Source organism: Chlamydotis macqueenii, chromosome 3 (assembly GCF_036417535.1).
Source record: "Chlamydotis macqueenii isolate bChlMac1 chromosome 3, bChlMac1.mat, whole genome shotgun sequence".
Taxonomy (NCBI): domain Eukaryota; kingdom Metazoa; phylum Chordata; class Aves; order Otidiformes; family Otididae; genus Chlamydotis; species Chlamydotis macqueenii.
The window spans coordinates 25,373,278-25,386,782 of record NC_141558.1 but is presented as its reverse complement, the minus strand read 5'-3'; the positions used below and the strand labels follow the sequence as shown (position 1 = coordinate 25,386,782).

Sequence of the window (13,505 nt, the reverse complement as noted above, 5' to 3'; positions counted from 1 at the left end):
TACATCTTGGTTCAGGGCATTTAAAAAAAAAAATTCTTTCAGAAGAACAGACAAGCCTAGGAACGTGTTTTTCCCTCCCTCCAAATAATTCACCAGCCTGGTCGGAGGCTACCGGGACCGACTGCTCTCTCTCGAGGAAATTCTCATTTCGCGCCGCGCTGCAGGAACCCGCGGGGGTCCGGTCGCCGCCGGCTCCTCCCCGGGGTTTCCTCCCGCCCCGTGCCGCCCCCCGCCCGCTTTGTACATGACCCCCCCCTCCACCCCCCCCTCGCCTTCCCCGCACGTCCCGTCCCGCAGGAAGGCACTGCTGAAGCCGGGAGGGAGGAGCAGCCCCGCTCCACATGTCTGCCTGCGCTTATCAAGTTATCATATAAGGGAAGGAAAGTGATTGATTCGGGTACCGAGGCCGAAAGATCCTTGCACCGGGACGAGGAGGAGGAGAAACCTCCGGGCCCGTGGGTCAGGCGTGGGCCGGATCCCCGCAGCTCCACGGGGCCTTTCCGCATCTGACAGCTGGGGGCAAGGCGGCCGGGGAGAAGGCGGCGGGCTTCCAGTTTGCGATTGGGAGGCTCAGCTCGGGAAGCCTAGCCAGCCCCCGTTCCGGCGGCACATGGCCGCCCAGCGCCCGGCTGCGGCCCAGGTTAGCTAGGTCTGGGCTTCGGCCAGCGCAGGAGAGCGGGCCAGGTCTACTGGCTCACCGCGGGCGTTAAAATGCAGCTGGCTCTTTACTTCTGCCTGGGCTGCGGGGTTTTCTTAGCTTCAGGATACAACTCCTTTAGTAAGAGCATGGAGGCGATAGGCAAGAAGCAGTACCAGGTTCAGCACGGGTCCTGCAGCTACACCTTTCTTTTGCCCGAGACCGACAACTGCCGCTCTTCTGCTTCCTTCGTGTCCAACGCAGTGCAAAGGGATGCGCCTTTGGACTATGATGATTCAGTTCAGAGACTGCAGCTACTTGAAAACATCATGGAAAACAACACTCAGTGGCTAATGAAGGTAGGATAATACCATTTCTAGTCTAAAAACCTTGTTGACAGCATCCTGTTACCTATTTCACTGTGGTTTTTTTTTCCTCTAATGGTTTCTGAATTCACAACATCCATGATCTAAACTAAATTTCTGAATCAACTTTCAGTCAAAAAGTTGTTCTGAAGCCTGAGAACATAATTTCACTGACTGGAAAGGAACGGAGAGCTGTACTGTTCCGCAGAGCTCATGCTTTAAAGTTTGTCATAACATTTGAGCTGCTTGGACAACTAGTCATGAGATGCACAGGCAGACTGTCAGCATGTCTGAAATGTCTGAATTTCATGAAAGAACCAGCTACTAATTTATAATTAACTAATTAGGGCTATTTTGTCTCTATTTAAAGAATATAGAATGTGCCTCCATTGGAGGCATCTTTGAAAAATGTTATTTGAAAGATTATTTCAAAACTTGCATACAGAAATGAACAGATGTAAGCCCCGCTGACAAAGAATTGTGATGCTAAGCAAAGACTCCTAAGTCTGACTTGCAGTGAAATTAGCCTAGTGAAGTGATAGAATTTCAAGAAAGCCCATTAGCGGATATCCTTCGCATCCTGTAACATTTCCACTCAAATATACAATATTCAAGGGAAAAATATTCTGGAAAAGGTGTTGCAGATGCTGCATAGCTTCTTTTAATGCAGCTCCATTGTAAGTAAGGGAAAATGACATGTTTACTGCCACAGTGGCAACATTTGTAAAATTATACCTGAAACAGCAGAAAAAGAATTTATACTGTGTATGTTCTTAATATTACTGGAGAATAAACCTGATCACTATTCTACATTTTAATCAAAACTCACTTGATTCTAAATGCTATACAGCTCAATAGATTTTGATTTCATAAACCTTTATTTCACTGGTACCTGAAAAAAGTAATAGTATAGCTTAATTGCATCGTGAATTTATGAGCATTTATGTTTCATACCAAGATGCCTGTCTTTTAAGGAAGAAATACTTTGAGGACTTAACAGTTGAGATAGTATCTCCAAATAGGTGTGAAAGTGATGTCATAAGAGTTTTTTCCTAAAGAAAGAGGTTTTTGATGTGAATGAAGAGAATTCACGGTTCTCTACAATGAGTAGCCATTACCTACACAACTGTAACGTAATTTTGCATTAGGGTTCACCTCTCTCATCAGTTAAAAGTTCCAGAACTAGCATGATATAGTCAAAGGAACCTGCTAGTCAATTTATGTGTGAGAAACAGAAGTCACTCTTCAAAGCAGAAAGATAGTGTTTTCATCTACCTGAAAATGAACCTTGAAGCTTAAATCCAAAATCCATACGCTTGAGGGCTGCAGTGTGGACCTCTACATCTGCCTTTATGGGTTTAGGACGCTTAATTTAGACACCCAAATAATGTCAGTTCAGTAGCTTTTGTTTTTTTAATCTCACAGGCAAACATACTTCCCTCCACATACTCACCTTTCTCCTTACTAATTTACAATGCTCACTATTGTAATCTTAAGACCAACATTAACAGATGTGCAAAGCTGGATGAAAACCACACAAAGTAAAACAGTCTAATCTACCCAGCTGCTAAGCAATTTCCTAACATAAATAGTAAAATCACAGACAAGACTCCAGTGCTAAATGCCACTTAAGTAGGCAAACACAGTATCTTAAGTGGCATCAGGTAAACAGAAACCAGTAAGCAAATTCCAGCATCCTTATTTAGTAAAAACTATGCTTTTTCCTGTGTCAGTCACTGGGAAATCAGTTACAAGAGGAATAGGATAAGTATATCTAACCCATTATTTGGGGAATCAAAATGTAGATTTTCTGTTTTACATGACAGATAAACGTGTTTCTTTTATTTTAGCAAAGATTTCCAAATAAGATGCTTCAGAATAGCCTGATTTTTTTTTCTAGCTGTTCCACAGCTGAACATCCTGTAAAATAACTGCTGTTTGCCTTTTTCACTATTTTAACACCTGCTCTTTATGTCATCTGTTTTGTTCACAAAGAGAGTCCAACAAAAGTAGCTTTTCCTCAGATTAGCTTTGCTAGAGACACCTGGTCTGCAAGTGAAGATGAAAAGCAAACAATAAACTTTAACGTTGCTTACAGAGTTTACTTGCTGTTTTTTTAAGGTCACTAATACACATTCCTAGCTTCGTATTTCAACTTACCAAAGTACAATGCTAGATTAGTCAAAGCAGGGCAAAAAAAAAAAAGGAAAAAAAAGGTTCACCCAGTAATGTAAGATTGATTTTAAAAATAACCTGACATTAACTTCTCGGCAATTGCACAAAAAATTGCTTTAGCTCTTGCTTTTTAAAAAAGTTATTTTTGCTCATTTAAGAGGCAGCACCTGTTTTGTTTTGAAGTTGTGTAAAAAAAATATATGACAAACTTTTAGTGTGATTTAATCTTTAAACGTTGCTCCTGAAATATTGCACATCCCCAAACATTTTTACACTCCTCCCCCGCTCCTGCTTTTAATCCATTAACTAAAGGAAACATTCCGTTTCTGAATGAACACTAGGCTCTATGAATGGAACAGCATGGGAAGTGTGCGCTTCATCTGGTTAACAGACAAACACAATGGGAAGAAAATGAGTTACGTAGGTCCAGGTTCTTTTCTGATCTGCTCCTGCATAGAGAGCAGAAGAATTTGTTCTACAATTACTACAAATTGCTGCTTCATGAAAACTTTTATTTTGAACTGTATGAACGCCTTAACGCCACTGTTGTACGTACCATGCCTGAAACTGGAGAATGTCTTTTCCAAAGTAGATTACATTTAAGCCTTCAGATTACATACCAGAACAAACCACTATTCCACCTAATCCAGTATTTAGCAGTAAGCCAGTAAGCGATGCTGTAGAGCAAAGGCCAAAACCCTAGATCAACTGTGCAGCAATATACCTGAAATGAACTTTCTCCTTTGACTTTCTCTAAGTTGGGATCAATTTGTATATTGAAGTATAAGGTTTTTTTCTAAAGTGCATGGGGGCGGGGAGAACAAACCTCTCAATAATAAGATTTTCAGTCAATTTGAGAGGATAGCAGATTAGTATACAGCTAAGATACAAGACTGGGAATTTTAAATGTAGACATGTATGTTGGTTATTTGGATTTTTTTTTTTGTATAAAAATGACATCAGGTTTTCAAATATTCCTAGAAGATAGGCAGTTCCCTTAAGTTCCACAATTAAACAAATCTCTATCTGAATTAATGGCACCTTTGCTATTTGGATCATGGCATTTCTACTCAAGGAACTGCATTTTTTCAGGTGTTAAGACATTGAAATAACTGAATGCTGACTTGAGTTTACTTCTTAGTACATAAACTACATCCTCAGACTCCAGAGATATGACTCCATCCAAAGCAATGGTGTAAAAGAAATGGCTCATATTTCCTTAGTCTTTCCTGTTATAAACAGCTTCAACCAATGTATGATCAAATGGATTATAGTGGATGGAATACAGGTAATTTATTTGTAGTTTATCAGCAGATCAAAAGGCTAGAAAATAAAAGTCTGTGTCAGGAGTCATTTAAACCTAAGACCAGAACTTCATCCTGAGCCGTCCCGGCAGGCTAGGAGGGGCACGTGTTGCTGACAGAGATGAGTATCTTTGGATACTCTGAGCTGAGATTCATTTTTCCTTGTCATGATATCCGAGAAGCTAAAAACCCTTTGTCACTTTGAAATGTATTTCTTCCCTAAGCACAACAAAATCAGATGATTTAAGATGATGTACGGGAATGAATGCATGTAATTTTTGATGAGTAATTACCAATGAAAGGTTACAATTATTGTCATACTTGTACTGAACTTCAGTTTTCAAATACGAAAAAATATTCTGACATGCCGTCATCCAAAACCAGCTGCACGCAACACACAAGGGCAAATATATTGTACAGTGCTGGATTTTGAAGTACGCAAGAGATCATTTTGACTCTGAATCAAGAGCTGCATTCCTTTCTTAAGTAATGCATCTGTTTTCACTTACTGAGAAAAGTACTTGTTTCAGCCTATCAGCTATATATTTGCTAAGCAAAAGAGTACTGGCAGGACCCAAAAGAAAACACTTTTTTACTTTCAGATCAGGACATGTTATTGGATATAATTTCCATGCTACTTTAGATGATATGCCTGTGCAGTTTGTTGTTACAGCTTCTGTAGGTAAATTTCTGTGAAAAGATTTTAAATGACACTTCTGCATGTGTTTAAAAACTACATTGTAAAGACTATTTCTGCATCATTCCACAAATGCCAAATCGGTGATACAGGTATGAAATTGTACAGAATCGACACAGGACAAGAGACTTTCTTGTACAGATCTACAAGACAAAATTGAACTTGAGAGCTCACCATCGCCAAGATGTTAGCAGAAAAAATGTGATAAACAGAGGCTTGTTTTACCAAACCAGTCTCTTACTGGCATTCAAGGTCTATTTTCATGTGCCTTGTTTGTTATTAACACGATCATAAACTTACCATCTTTGACTGGTCAAAACAGCAAATTGGGAGACTTTCTCCATTAATTATTGACATGAAATGCTTTATTTTTCTTATTGTTTGTCTTTCTTCAAGTGCACATATAGGAAATGAGCCGGAAGATGCTTGAATTAACAGTTTGCAGTCCTTTTTGTTTGCATACCCACTTAACATATAAAACTTAACAGCATAACCTCTAGAATACCTGAGAAACTTTTGCAGAGAGACTGAGGTTCAGAATGGTGTTTCTTTTACAGACTATTGTCTTGTTACTGCTCCTTTTTCTTGTTAATTATGAAAAAATTCAGTAACATGCACTCCCCATATTTTACTGAGGGAAACAATTTATATAATTTGCTTGATTCCTAATCACAAGAAACAAGCTATCATGTATGTATTGCTTAGAATAGAATTTTGCCTAGAAGACACAGATACTCATTTCTAACCTTCAAAATATGACATCTAGTATTTTCAGTGACTGTATTATACTGCCCTTTTCATATTACAGTATTTGTGCTTTTGAAAAATATACCACATTATACATTCTTCAATTTACAATACTTCTTACAGTGAACTAAGGCAGCTCAGTAAACCTCTATTTATGTAACAACCTTTTACATACATGTTAATGCAAGAACCTCCTGTTGCATCTGTTGTTTCATGGGATTTTACACAGTTTTGGATGAAAGCCAGGATGGGGGCAAAGTAAGACTGTCCTCCTCAACCATTACCATTATTACAGGGCTAGACATGCAAAATGCTGCCAACTGATTTAGAAGACGTAATGTCAGACCTTAGATTTGGGTCTACAACAGAGGTGCCACTCTCAGCTCCTTCTCTGGAACTTAGCAAAGCCAGAGTTTCATCAGATGACTCAGTCTATCTTAATTAGCTTCCTAGAGTAAGTTCAGTCTGTCTCTTCAGCCTGGAAGAGAGAGAAATAGAGGAATGGAAAACTTAAATCCTCCTTGAAGAGGTAGCTTTATCAGCATTGCTGAAGAAGTTGCAAAAGCTAGCATGCTCATCCTGGCACACTACTTTGGCACTGAAGTTTGTAAGCCTCAGAATCAAGAGACTATAGGTAGAAAGTAGAAACGTGGACTAGGCAGCAAAATATTATACCAATATATAGATAAACATTGTGCTTCCCACTTGTTAAAACAGCATAGGTGCAAGAGTCAAACCAGGACCGATGGCCTTTCCGTACACTTTGGTTTCTCCGTATTCCCACATCCTGACAGAATCACAGAATGGTTCGGGTTGGAAGGGACCTTTAAAGGTCATCTAGTTCAATCCCCCTGCCATGAGCCGGGACACCTTCCACTAGACCAGGTTGCTCAAAGCCCCATCCAACCTGGCCTTGAACACTTCCGATGATGGGGCATCCACAACTTCTCTGGGCAACCTGTTCCAGTGTCTCACCACCCTTACTGGAAAAAAAAAAAAAAATCTTCTTAGAACAGAAGATGCAAGTTGTACTTCAGGGAAAAAAAGGCTCTGACCTCTAGGTAGCAATAAGATACTGATGGGAGCCTTAAGGATACCTTATGGACCATAAGGATACTGTACAGACAACAGAAAGGAAAATGGGAGAAGATGGCTCTTGAATAAAAAAATATTTCATGTATGTACTAGTATATGAAACAAGGATGTCACACCAGAAAATATTTTGGTAGTCTGAATGCACCCTAGGAAATCTCTCACTGGTAATAACGGCTAAACCACTGAGAAAATAATTTGTCAGTGGACCCTAAGTATCAATATAACCTTCATGAGAAGGAGAGTTTCTATGGAACTGAATGAGAAGTTTCAGAAATAAGTATAGACAATTTTATCTGCCATTTTATTCTTTTAATTTCTTAGACTAGCTAAATATAAATAACAAGTGAAAAAAATAATGGAAGCATCAGATAATTTCATAGGGCAAAGCATCTGGGTGAAAAAAAGAAGGCATGTCACAGTAATTTAATATTTAGAAATGCCTTAGAGATATGGCACATTCCACAGTGGAACAAATTAAACCAGATAACCTCACATGCACACAAAAAGTTAAAAAGTGCTTTACAACTGGAAATACTGTGATCATTTCATTTCCTTTAACAGATGTATCTCTAGGAAATGGGGCAGAGGAAAAAATATTGTATTTATTCTCTAGTGAGAATAAATGAAATACTGTTTGGTGAACATAAATTCTATTCCAAGTAAACCAAGCTCAGAGAAAATGTTAAAGAATTCTTCAGGTTACAAAACCCAGATCCATGTTTTGTGTTAAAAAAATCCCACACTTAAATAGTTCTGCAAACACTTACTGTGTCAAATTTCAAGCTGCCTAGGAAAATACATTACTACTCCTTAAATGCCTTTAAAAAAATGCTTACGATTTTCCCAATAATTACTGAAAATCCTATTAGTTTTTATCTGTGTGTGGAACAGGTTAACCCTAAAATTAAGATGTTGTTTACAAAGCTCAGCAAATGTATCCAGGAGATATCTGTCTGTTCTCATTCCAGCTTCCAGCACATTATAGCCTAGTCTGGACAGAGAGAGGGAAGCTACAGGAACTTTTCTGCTGTCTTTATACTGCCCATACAAAGTTTTATCAGGTTATCTAATAATCTTCCAGGAGCCTACTAATGTCATAACATGGTTTTACTCCTAAAAAGAGAAGGCTGATAGAATAGGCAACCTTCTATCCGTTAACTTCTCTGTTAGTAAAAATATGGATGGAAATCTAGTACTCTTCACAGAGTTACATTATTCACAGAAGCTGTAAAGAGTGAAATATTTTCCTCCCTAGATGAGCAAATACTTCAGAATTCTTAGATGACAGCAACTTTCTTTCCAATTCAGCTGTCTCTAGAGATTCCTGTTAAACCCAAGCGGCATATAGCGTCCTAACTTTGCTCAAACTCCCTTTAATGCTGTAGGGAAATAAATTATGTTTTCCGTTCAGTATTTGTATTGAGGACTCAAGCATCATGATAGAGCTTAAAGGAAACTGTATAGGGTTCCTTCACCTTCTGAGGAACAACATTATCAACTTCCTATCGTTGACTGTGGTCAGGGATTAAAATCACTGTTAAAATAACTGAGAGCTTAACAGAGTGTTTTATCGAATAGCTAGCGATGACATCTTATTATTTACATTTACGGGGGGGGAAGTCTTGCTTGATACATTACAGCTCTCTCAATGTTAGCAACTTAAATTCTTTGAGGCGTTCAATTTTTAGACTCTGTCGTACTTTTTAATAATGTAATTATCAAGAAATTGAAAATAGCTATGTGCCATTTCAAAAGCTGTGCTAAAGCATACACAAGGACCAGAGTAATTCAGTATAAAGTCAAAACTAGCATATTAAGAGCATTGTGCTGTGGTACAGCATCATCAGCCACACAATTGTCATCATTTGAGCCACTTCAGAAGCAAAGCTTTAGTATGGTTTTTGAATAAAGTGTGAAAACCACACACTAAGCCAACATTTGATCTTGAATTATCACTCCACTTAAGAGAACTTTTTGACAAGGACAAAAGCTAAAAGTTCTCAGCTTTGGAGAAGGAAAAACAGGATCTCCTTCAAATCTCTAGTATAAAACTGACTGAGCAGTCCCATCCAAACAACAGCTCTGCAGACCTGTTCACTCTCATGCTGCAAGGATTGAGTCATTCACCTCATGTTCACAGAATTATCAAGATTGGAAAAGACCTAAAAGATCATCCAGTCCAACCATCACCAATACTTCTCAGCTAAATCGTATCCCTCAACACAACATCCAAACGTTTCTTGAACACCCCCATGGTCGGTGACTCCACCACCTTCCTGGGCAGTGCATTCCAGTGCCTGACTACCCTTTCCGAAAAGTAATATTTCCTAATGTCCAGCCTGAATCTCCCCTGGCGCAGCTTGAAACCATTGCCTCTAGTTCTATCACTGTCTACACGAGAGAAAAGGCCGACCCCTAGCTCACTACAGCCTCCCTTCAGGAAGTTATAGAGAGCTATAAGGTCTCCCCTGAGCCTCCTCTTCTCCAGACTGAACAATCCCAGCTCCCTCAGCCGCTCCTCATAAGGCCTGTGCTCCAGACCCCTCACCAGCTTCGTAGCCCTCCTCTGAACGCGTTCCAGGGCCTCAATGTCTTTCTTGCGGTGAGGGGCCCAAAACTGAACACAGTACTCGAGGTGCGGCCTCACCAGTGCCGAGTACAGGGGTACAATTACCTCCCTGTTCCTGCTAGTAACGCTGTTTTTGATGCAAGCCAGGATGCCGTTGGCCTTCTTGGCCACCCGGGCACACTGTCGGCTCATGCTCAGCCCAGCATCAATCAGTACCCCCAGGTCCGTTTCCTCCACACAGTCCTCCAGCCACTCCGCCCCAAGCCTATAGCGCTGCCTGGGGTTGTTGTGGCCGAAGTGCAGGACTCGGCATTTGGTCTTGTTGAACCTCATCCCATTGGGTTCAGCCCAGCTCTCCAGCCTGTCCAGATCCCTCTGTAGGGCCTCGCTACCCCCAGGCAGATCCACACTCCCAGCCAATTTGGTGTCATCTGCGAACTTACTGAGGGTGCACTCAATGCCCTCATCCAGATCATCAATAAAGATATTGAAGAGGACAGGCCCCAGCACCGACCCCTGGGGAACACCACTCATGTACTCATGGTATCAGCTCCATCACTATGCTTGCTGTTTGGTTCAGGCCTGCACCTGACACGCGTGATCCTGGAAGGAAAAAAGCCTCTTTTGTTCCATTCTGTCAGGGTGTGGGAGCGAGGAGACACCCAGGTCAGTGGAAAGGACATTTCCTGGGCAATAGCCGTAGCCGTACCGCACCAGCAGCTGCCCTGTGTGGTATGATGTCAGTGTACCGGAGGGCTGCTGATCATCATGTCACCTGATGTATAGGCTTACGCTGAGGTTTGTGAGTAAGCTGAGAGGTTTAATTTTGATAGCTGGCTAAAAATCATTTAGTTTTGTCTCCCTCCATGGGAGTTCTAAATGTCATACTAAGACACTTGATATACTGCCTTCAGGTCCGTTCCTTAGAACTGCAACATTATGTTCTCTGTAACAATTTTCCTCCCAATTTTCCATTTGCAAGGTGTACCCACCTGCAAGATGCTGGTTCCAACCCACAGTTTCAAAGTCAAATACAAACAATACAGCCCCTTAAGGAGAACGTGCCAATCGGTCAAGAAGCAGCAGCTTCATTTTTCCACACTATCAGCTGTCGGCTGATAATCTCAGCTGTGCAAAAAGTCAACATGCAAACATCAAAAAAGACTGAAATACATGCAGCAATGGAAAACACGCTTGCCATACTTTCCTGTTGCATTAACAATTAACTTGTCCATTCAGGCAGCTCAATATTCAAGAAAATTCCCTGGTCAAGATTTAATGAAACAATTTCCATGATTTACTTTTCTTTTCAGAAAGCTTTTCTATAAACAGAGTAATTCAGCTATTCAAAGGTAACACCAACTTCTAGTTTTTTAATACAAGTCTAGAAAATGGATAAAGTAGGCAAAAGACAGCTGAAGTGAATGAGTAAAACTGGACAAATCTTGTATTTTTTTTGCTTCTAAGGAATTGACTTTAATAAAACTAAGCTTCCTTGCGTGAGGTCTGAACTTTGACCATATTAACTATCCCTGTGTTTTCACTGATGTTAAACTTCCATCCTGATGCCAGATTTTCTGTCAGATATAATGATTGCCTGTAAAGTAATAGTAAATTTAAAAACCCTTGTTGTAACAGCTACTGCAGCCTTACTGGGAATGTTTTCTGAAAACTACTCTGACATGATGAAACAAAGTTAAAATAACTAGAAGGTAAACCACAGGACTAATAAACTAACACTTAGAAAGAGTATAAACTGCAACAAATATAAACAATCTGACCCTGTTGAAATGTTACCACGTACAAGCAAGGATTCTGACAACTACAGTTTACCAGCTACAGAAGAAAGTTTAAATATAGTTAATACCCTATTTTTTTTTCCCCAGCACATAAGTTTATTTAACTTGTATCTAGAGAAAACTTACCCATGTCTTGAGTTCAGCTTCTTTGTTATGATAAACTTTATTATTTTTAAAAGGCTCTGAGGACAGCGTACAAAAACCTAGCTCTACTTTAAGCAAGTAGAAAAATTCCCACTGACTTCTTAGTGAAACTGAGATTTCATCTAACCTATCTAAAAACTCATTTGATTCAAAACGTGAAACTTTTTTTTTTTTAAACTACTTGAGGCTGATAATGGTGTAAACCAGTAAATAAGACATGCTTTAAGGCTTACTTCGTGCAGACTACTTCTAACTAGTAGGGATGCTATTGGAATAGAAAAAAGAGTGATAATTGTAATCACAAGGAAATCACATTTTCCTTTTCTTGTCTCTCTCAAGTCTACATGGGAGTAACATTTCCCAAGAGTCTCATCCAGTCAATTCCTTCGCACTCACCATTTTCCTCAGTGAATTTCCTTCCAAGTTGACAATATTTTTTTAACTTTCAGGCCAACCAGACAATTCCTTCCCTCAGCTGGCTATAAGATCAGTCTTCCAGCCCCCTTTTGCAGTTCATTGCCTTTATGAATTCCTATTCCCGGCACATCCATTTGAAAAATTCTGCTCACACAGATTCAGTTATTATTTTTTTTTTTCCTCTTCTTCTTTCCCTTCGTTAAGACTGTTCAGCTTCCTGGCTGTCCAGTCTGTCCCTTTTCCCTACATGCCTTGTCATTCAGGATTCTCAGTTCTGGATCCTTTTGTCCTCGTTATATTTCTTTTTAACCCTCAGCTACATGGATACTCTTCTGGGTATTAAGACAGAGAGCTGATTTTTCTGGCTGGCTGCAAGCAGTATCAGTGACATTGCGCTTTGTCCGTTTCTAGATGTGGTTACTCATCTTGAGAGCACAGTCTTGCATCCAAGGGAGTCTCTGGAAATTGTATTTAAAAGTCTCCCTCTTCAGTGGCCCATCCCATCAGATCTCCAGGGACAGTCCTCCCGTAAAATACCCATCCTATAGTGCATAGCTTAGGTTCTCAACCACTTTTGCTGAGAATTCCTTCTCTTCTTTTACAATAAATCCCAGTAGCATCATTTGTTTTGAGAGGATCTGGCTCCAGTTCCTGGTCTTCATAGCACAGCACCAACTGGCAGCTGCCTGATTTCAGGCTTTCAGGAGCACTGACTGGAGCTCAGCTCGAGAGGTGACTTTCCATCACTGTCTGACCACTCAGTGGGGCACCAGAGACAAAGCAGAACCTTTGGAAGCAATGGATGGAAAGAGTTTTCTTCTTGGTTTGTTCCAACAAACTAAACTGCCTGCTTTTAGATGGATAATCCTACCTATTGAGGCAAAAAATCAGTATTACGTAATTTAATTTTTTTTTTCGCTGCATCACACACTACATTTTGTTTCTGCAATATGCTGCCTGTACGTGCTGATCTTATTTCCAAATATTTGTGTTTGTCCACTCTTAGCACAGTAGCTTCCTATTTTATCTTTCAAGCATGGAATTCCTCAGAAGCTTTTGCTTTCAAGACTCTTAACTGTGCTAATGGAACAGCAAAAGGAAATAACTAAGTGGCATTTGTCAAGATCATACCAAGATACTCAGTTGCTCAGTCTTTTTAACTAAGCAGAGGAAACCACCTGAGCTTCCCTTACTTAAGGCAGCCCTTAGTGCTTTCAGTGGACACAGTCAAGTCCATTCGGGTTCTGGAGTCCTGCTTCGCCCACCCAATGGTTTGGAAGCCTCAGGGAAGTTATCTGACAGGGCTGGTCTGGCAAGTGAGGAATTTTCAAACTGTGCAGCTTTTCAGACACACCACCTCCCCTGTCCATCTAGCATATTAGCAATAGAAACAGTGGAGAGAAAGATGCAGCATGTCTTAAAATTAACTTTTTTTTTTTTAAATGTACAGGAAAATAAGTGCCTGAATTCTTAGTAGAGAAATTCAGTCCTTCAAAACTGAAATCAGCAGCTGACATGTACTGTCTCAAAGTCTTGCGCATTCAAAAATTGGCAGG

General features: G+C 40.2%; 2 protein-coding genes across 6 annotated transcripts in view; one reads left to right on the top strand and one right to left on the bottom strand.

The window, feature by feature from the left end:
• The window catches only part of MCPH1 (microcephalin 1), a 134,084-nt gene that overhangs the window by 36,197 nt on the left and 84,382 nt on the right, over positions 1-13,505 (bottom strand). The gene's annotated exons all lie outside the window — the stretch shown is intronic.
• ANGPT2 (angiopoietin 2) overlaps positions 339-13,505 on the top strand; it is a 42,840-nt gene continuing 29,673 nt past the window's right edge. For all 4 annotated transcript variants that reach the window (XM_086743990.1, XM_086743989.1, XM_086743988.1 and 1 more), the window contains exon 1: positions 339-996. In XM_086743990.1, the coding sequence (XP_086600116.1) occupies positions 712-996 (285 nt within the window). In that variant the 5' untranslated portion in view covers positions 339-711. The remainder of the gene's footprint in view (positions 997-13,505) is intronic.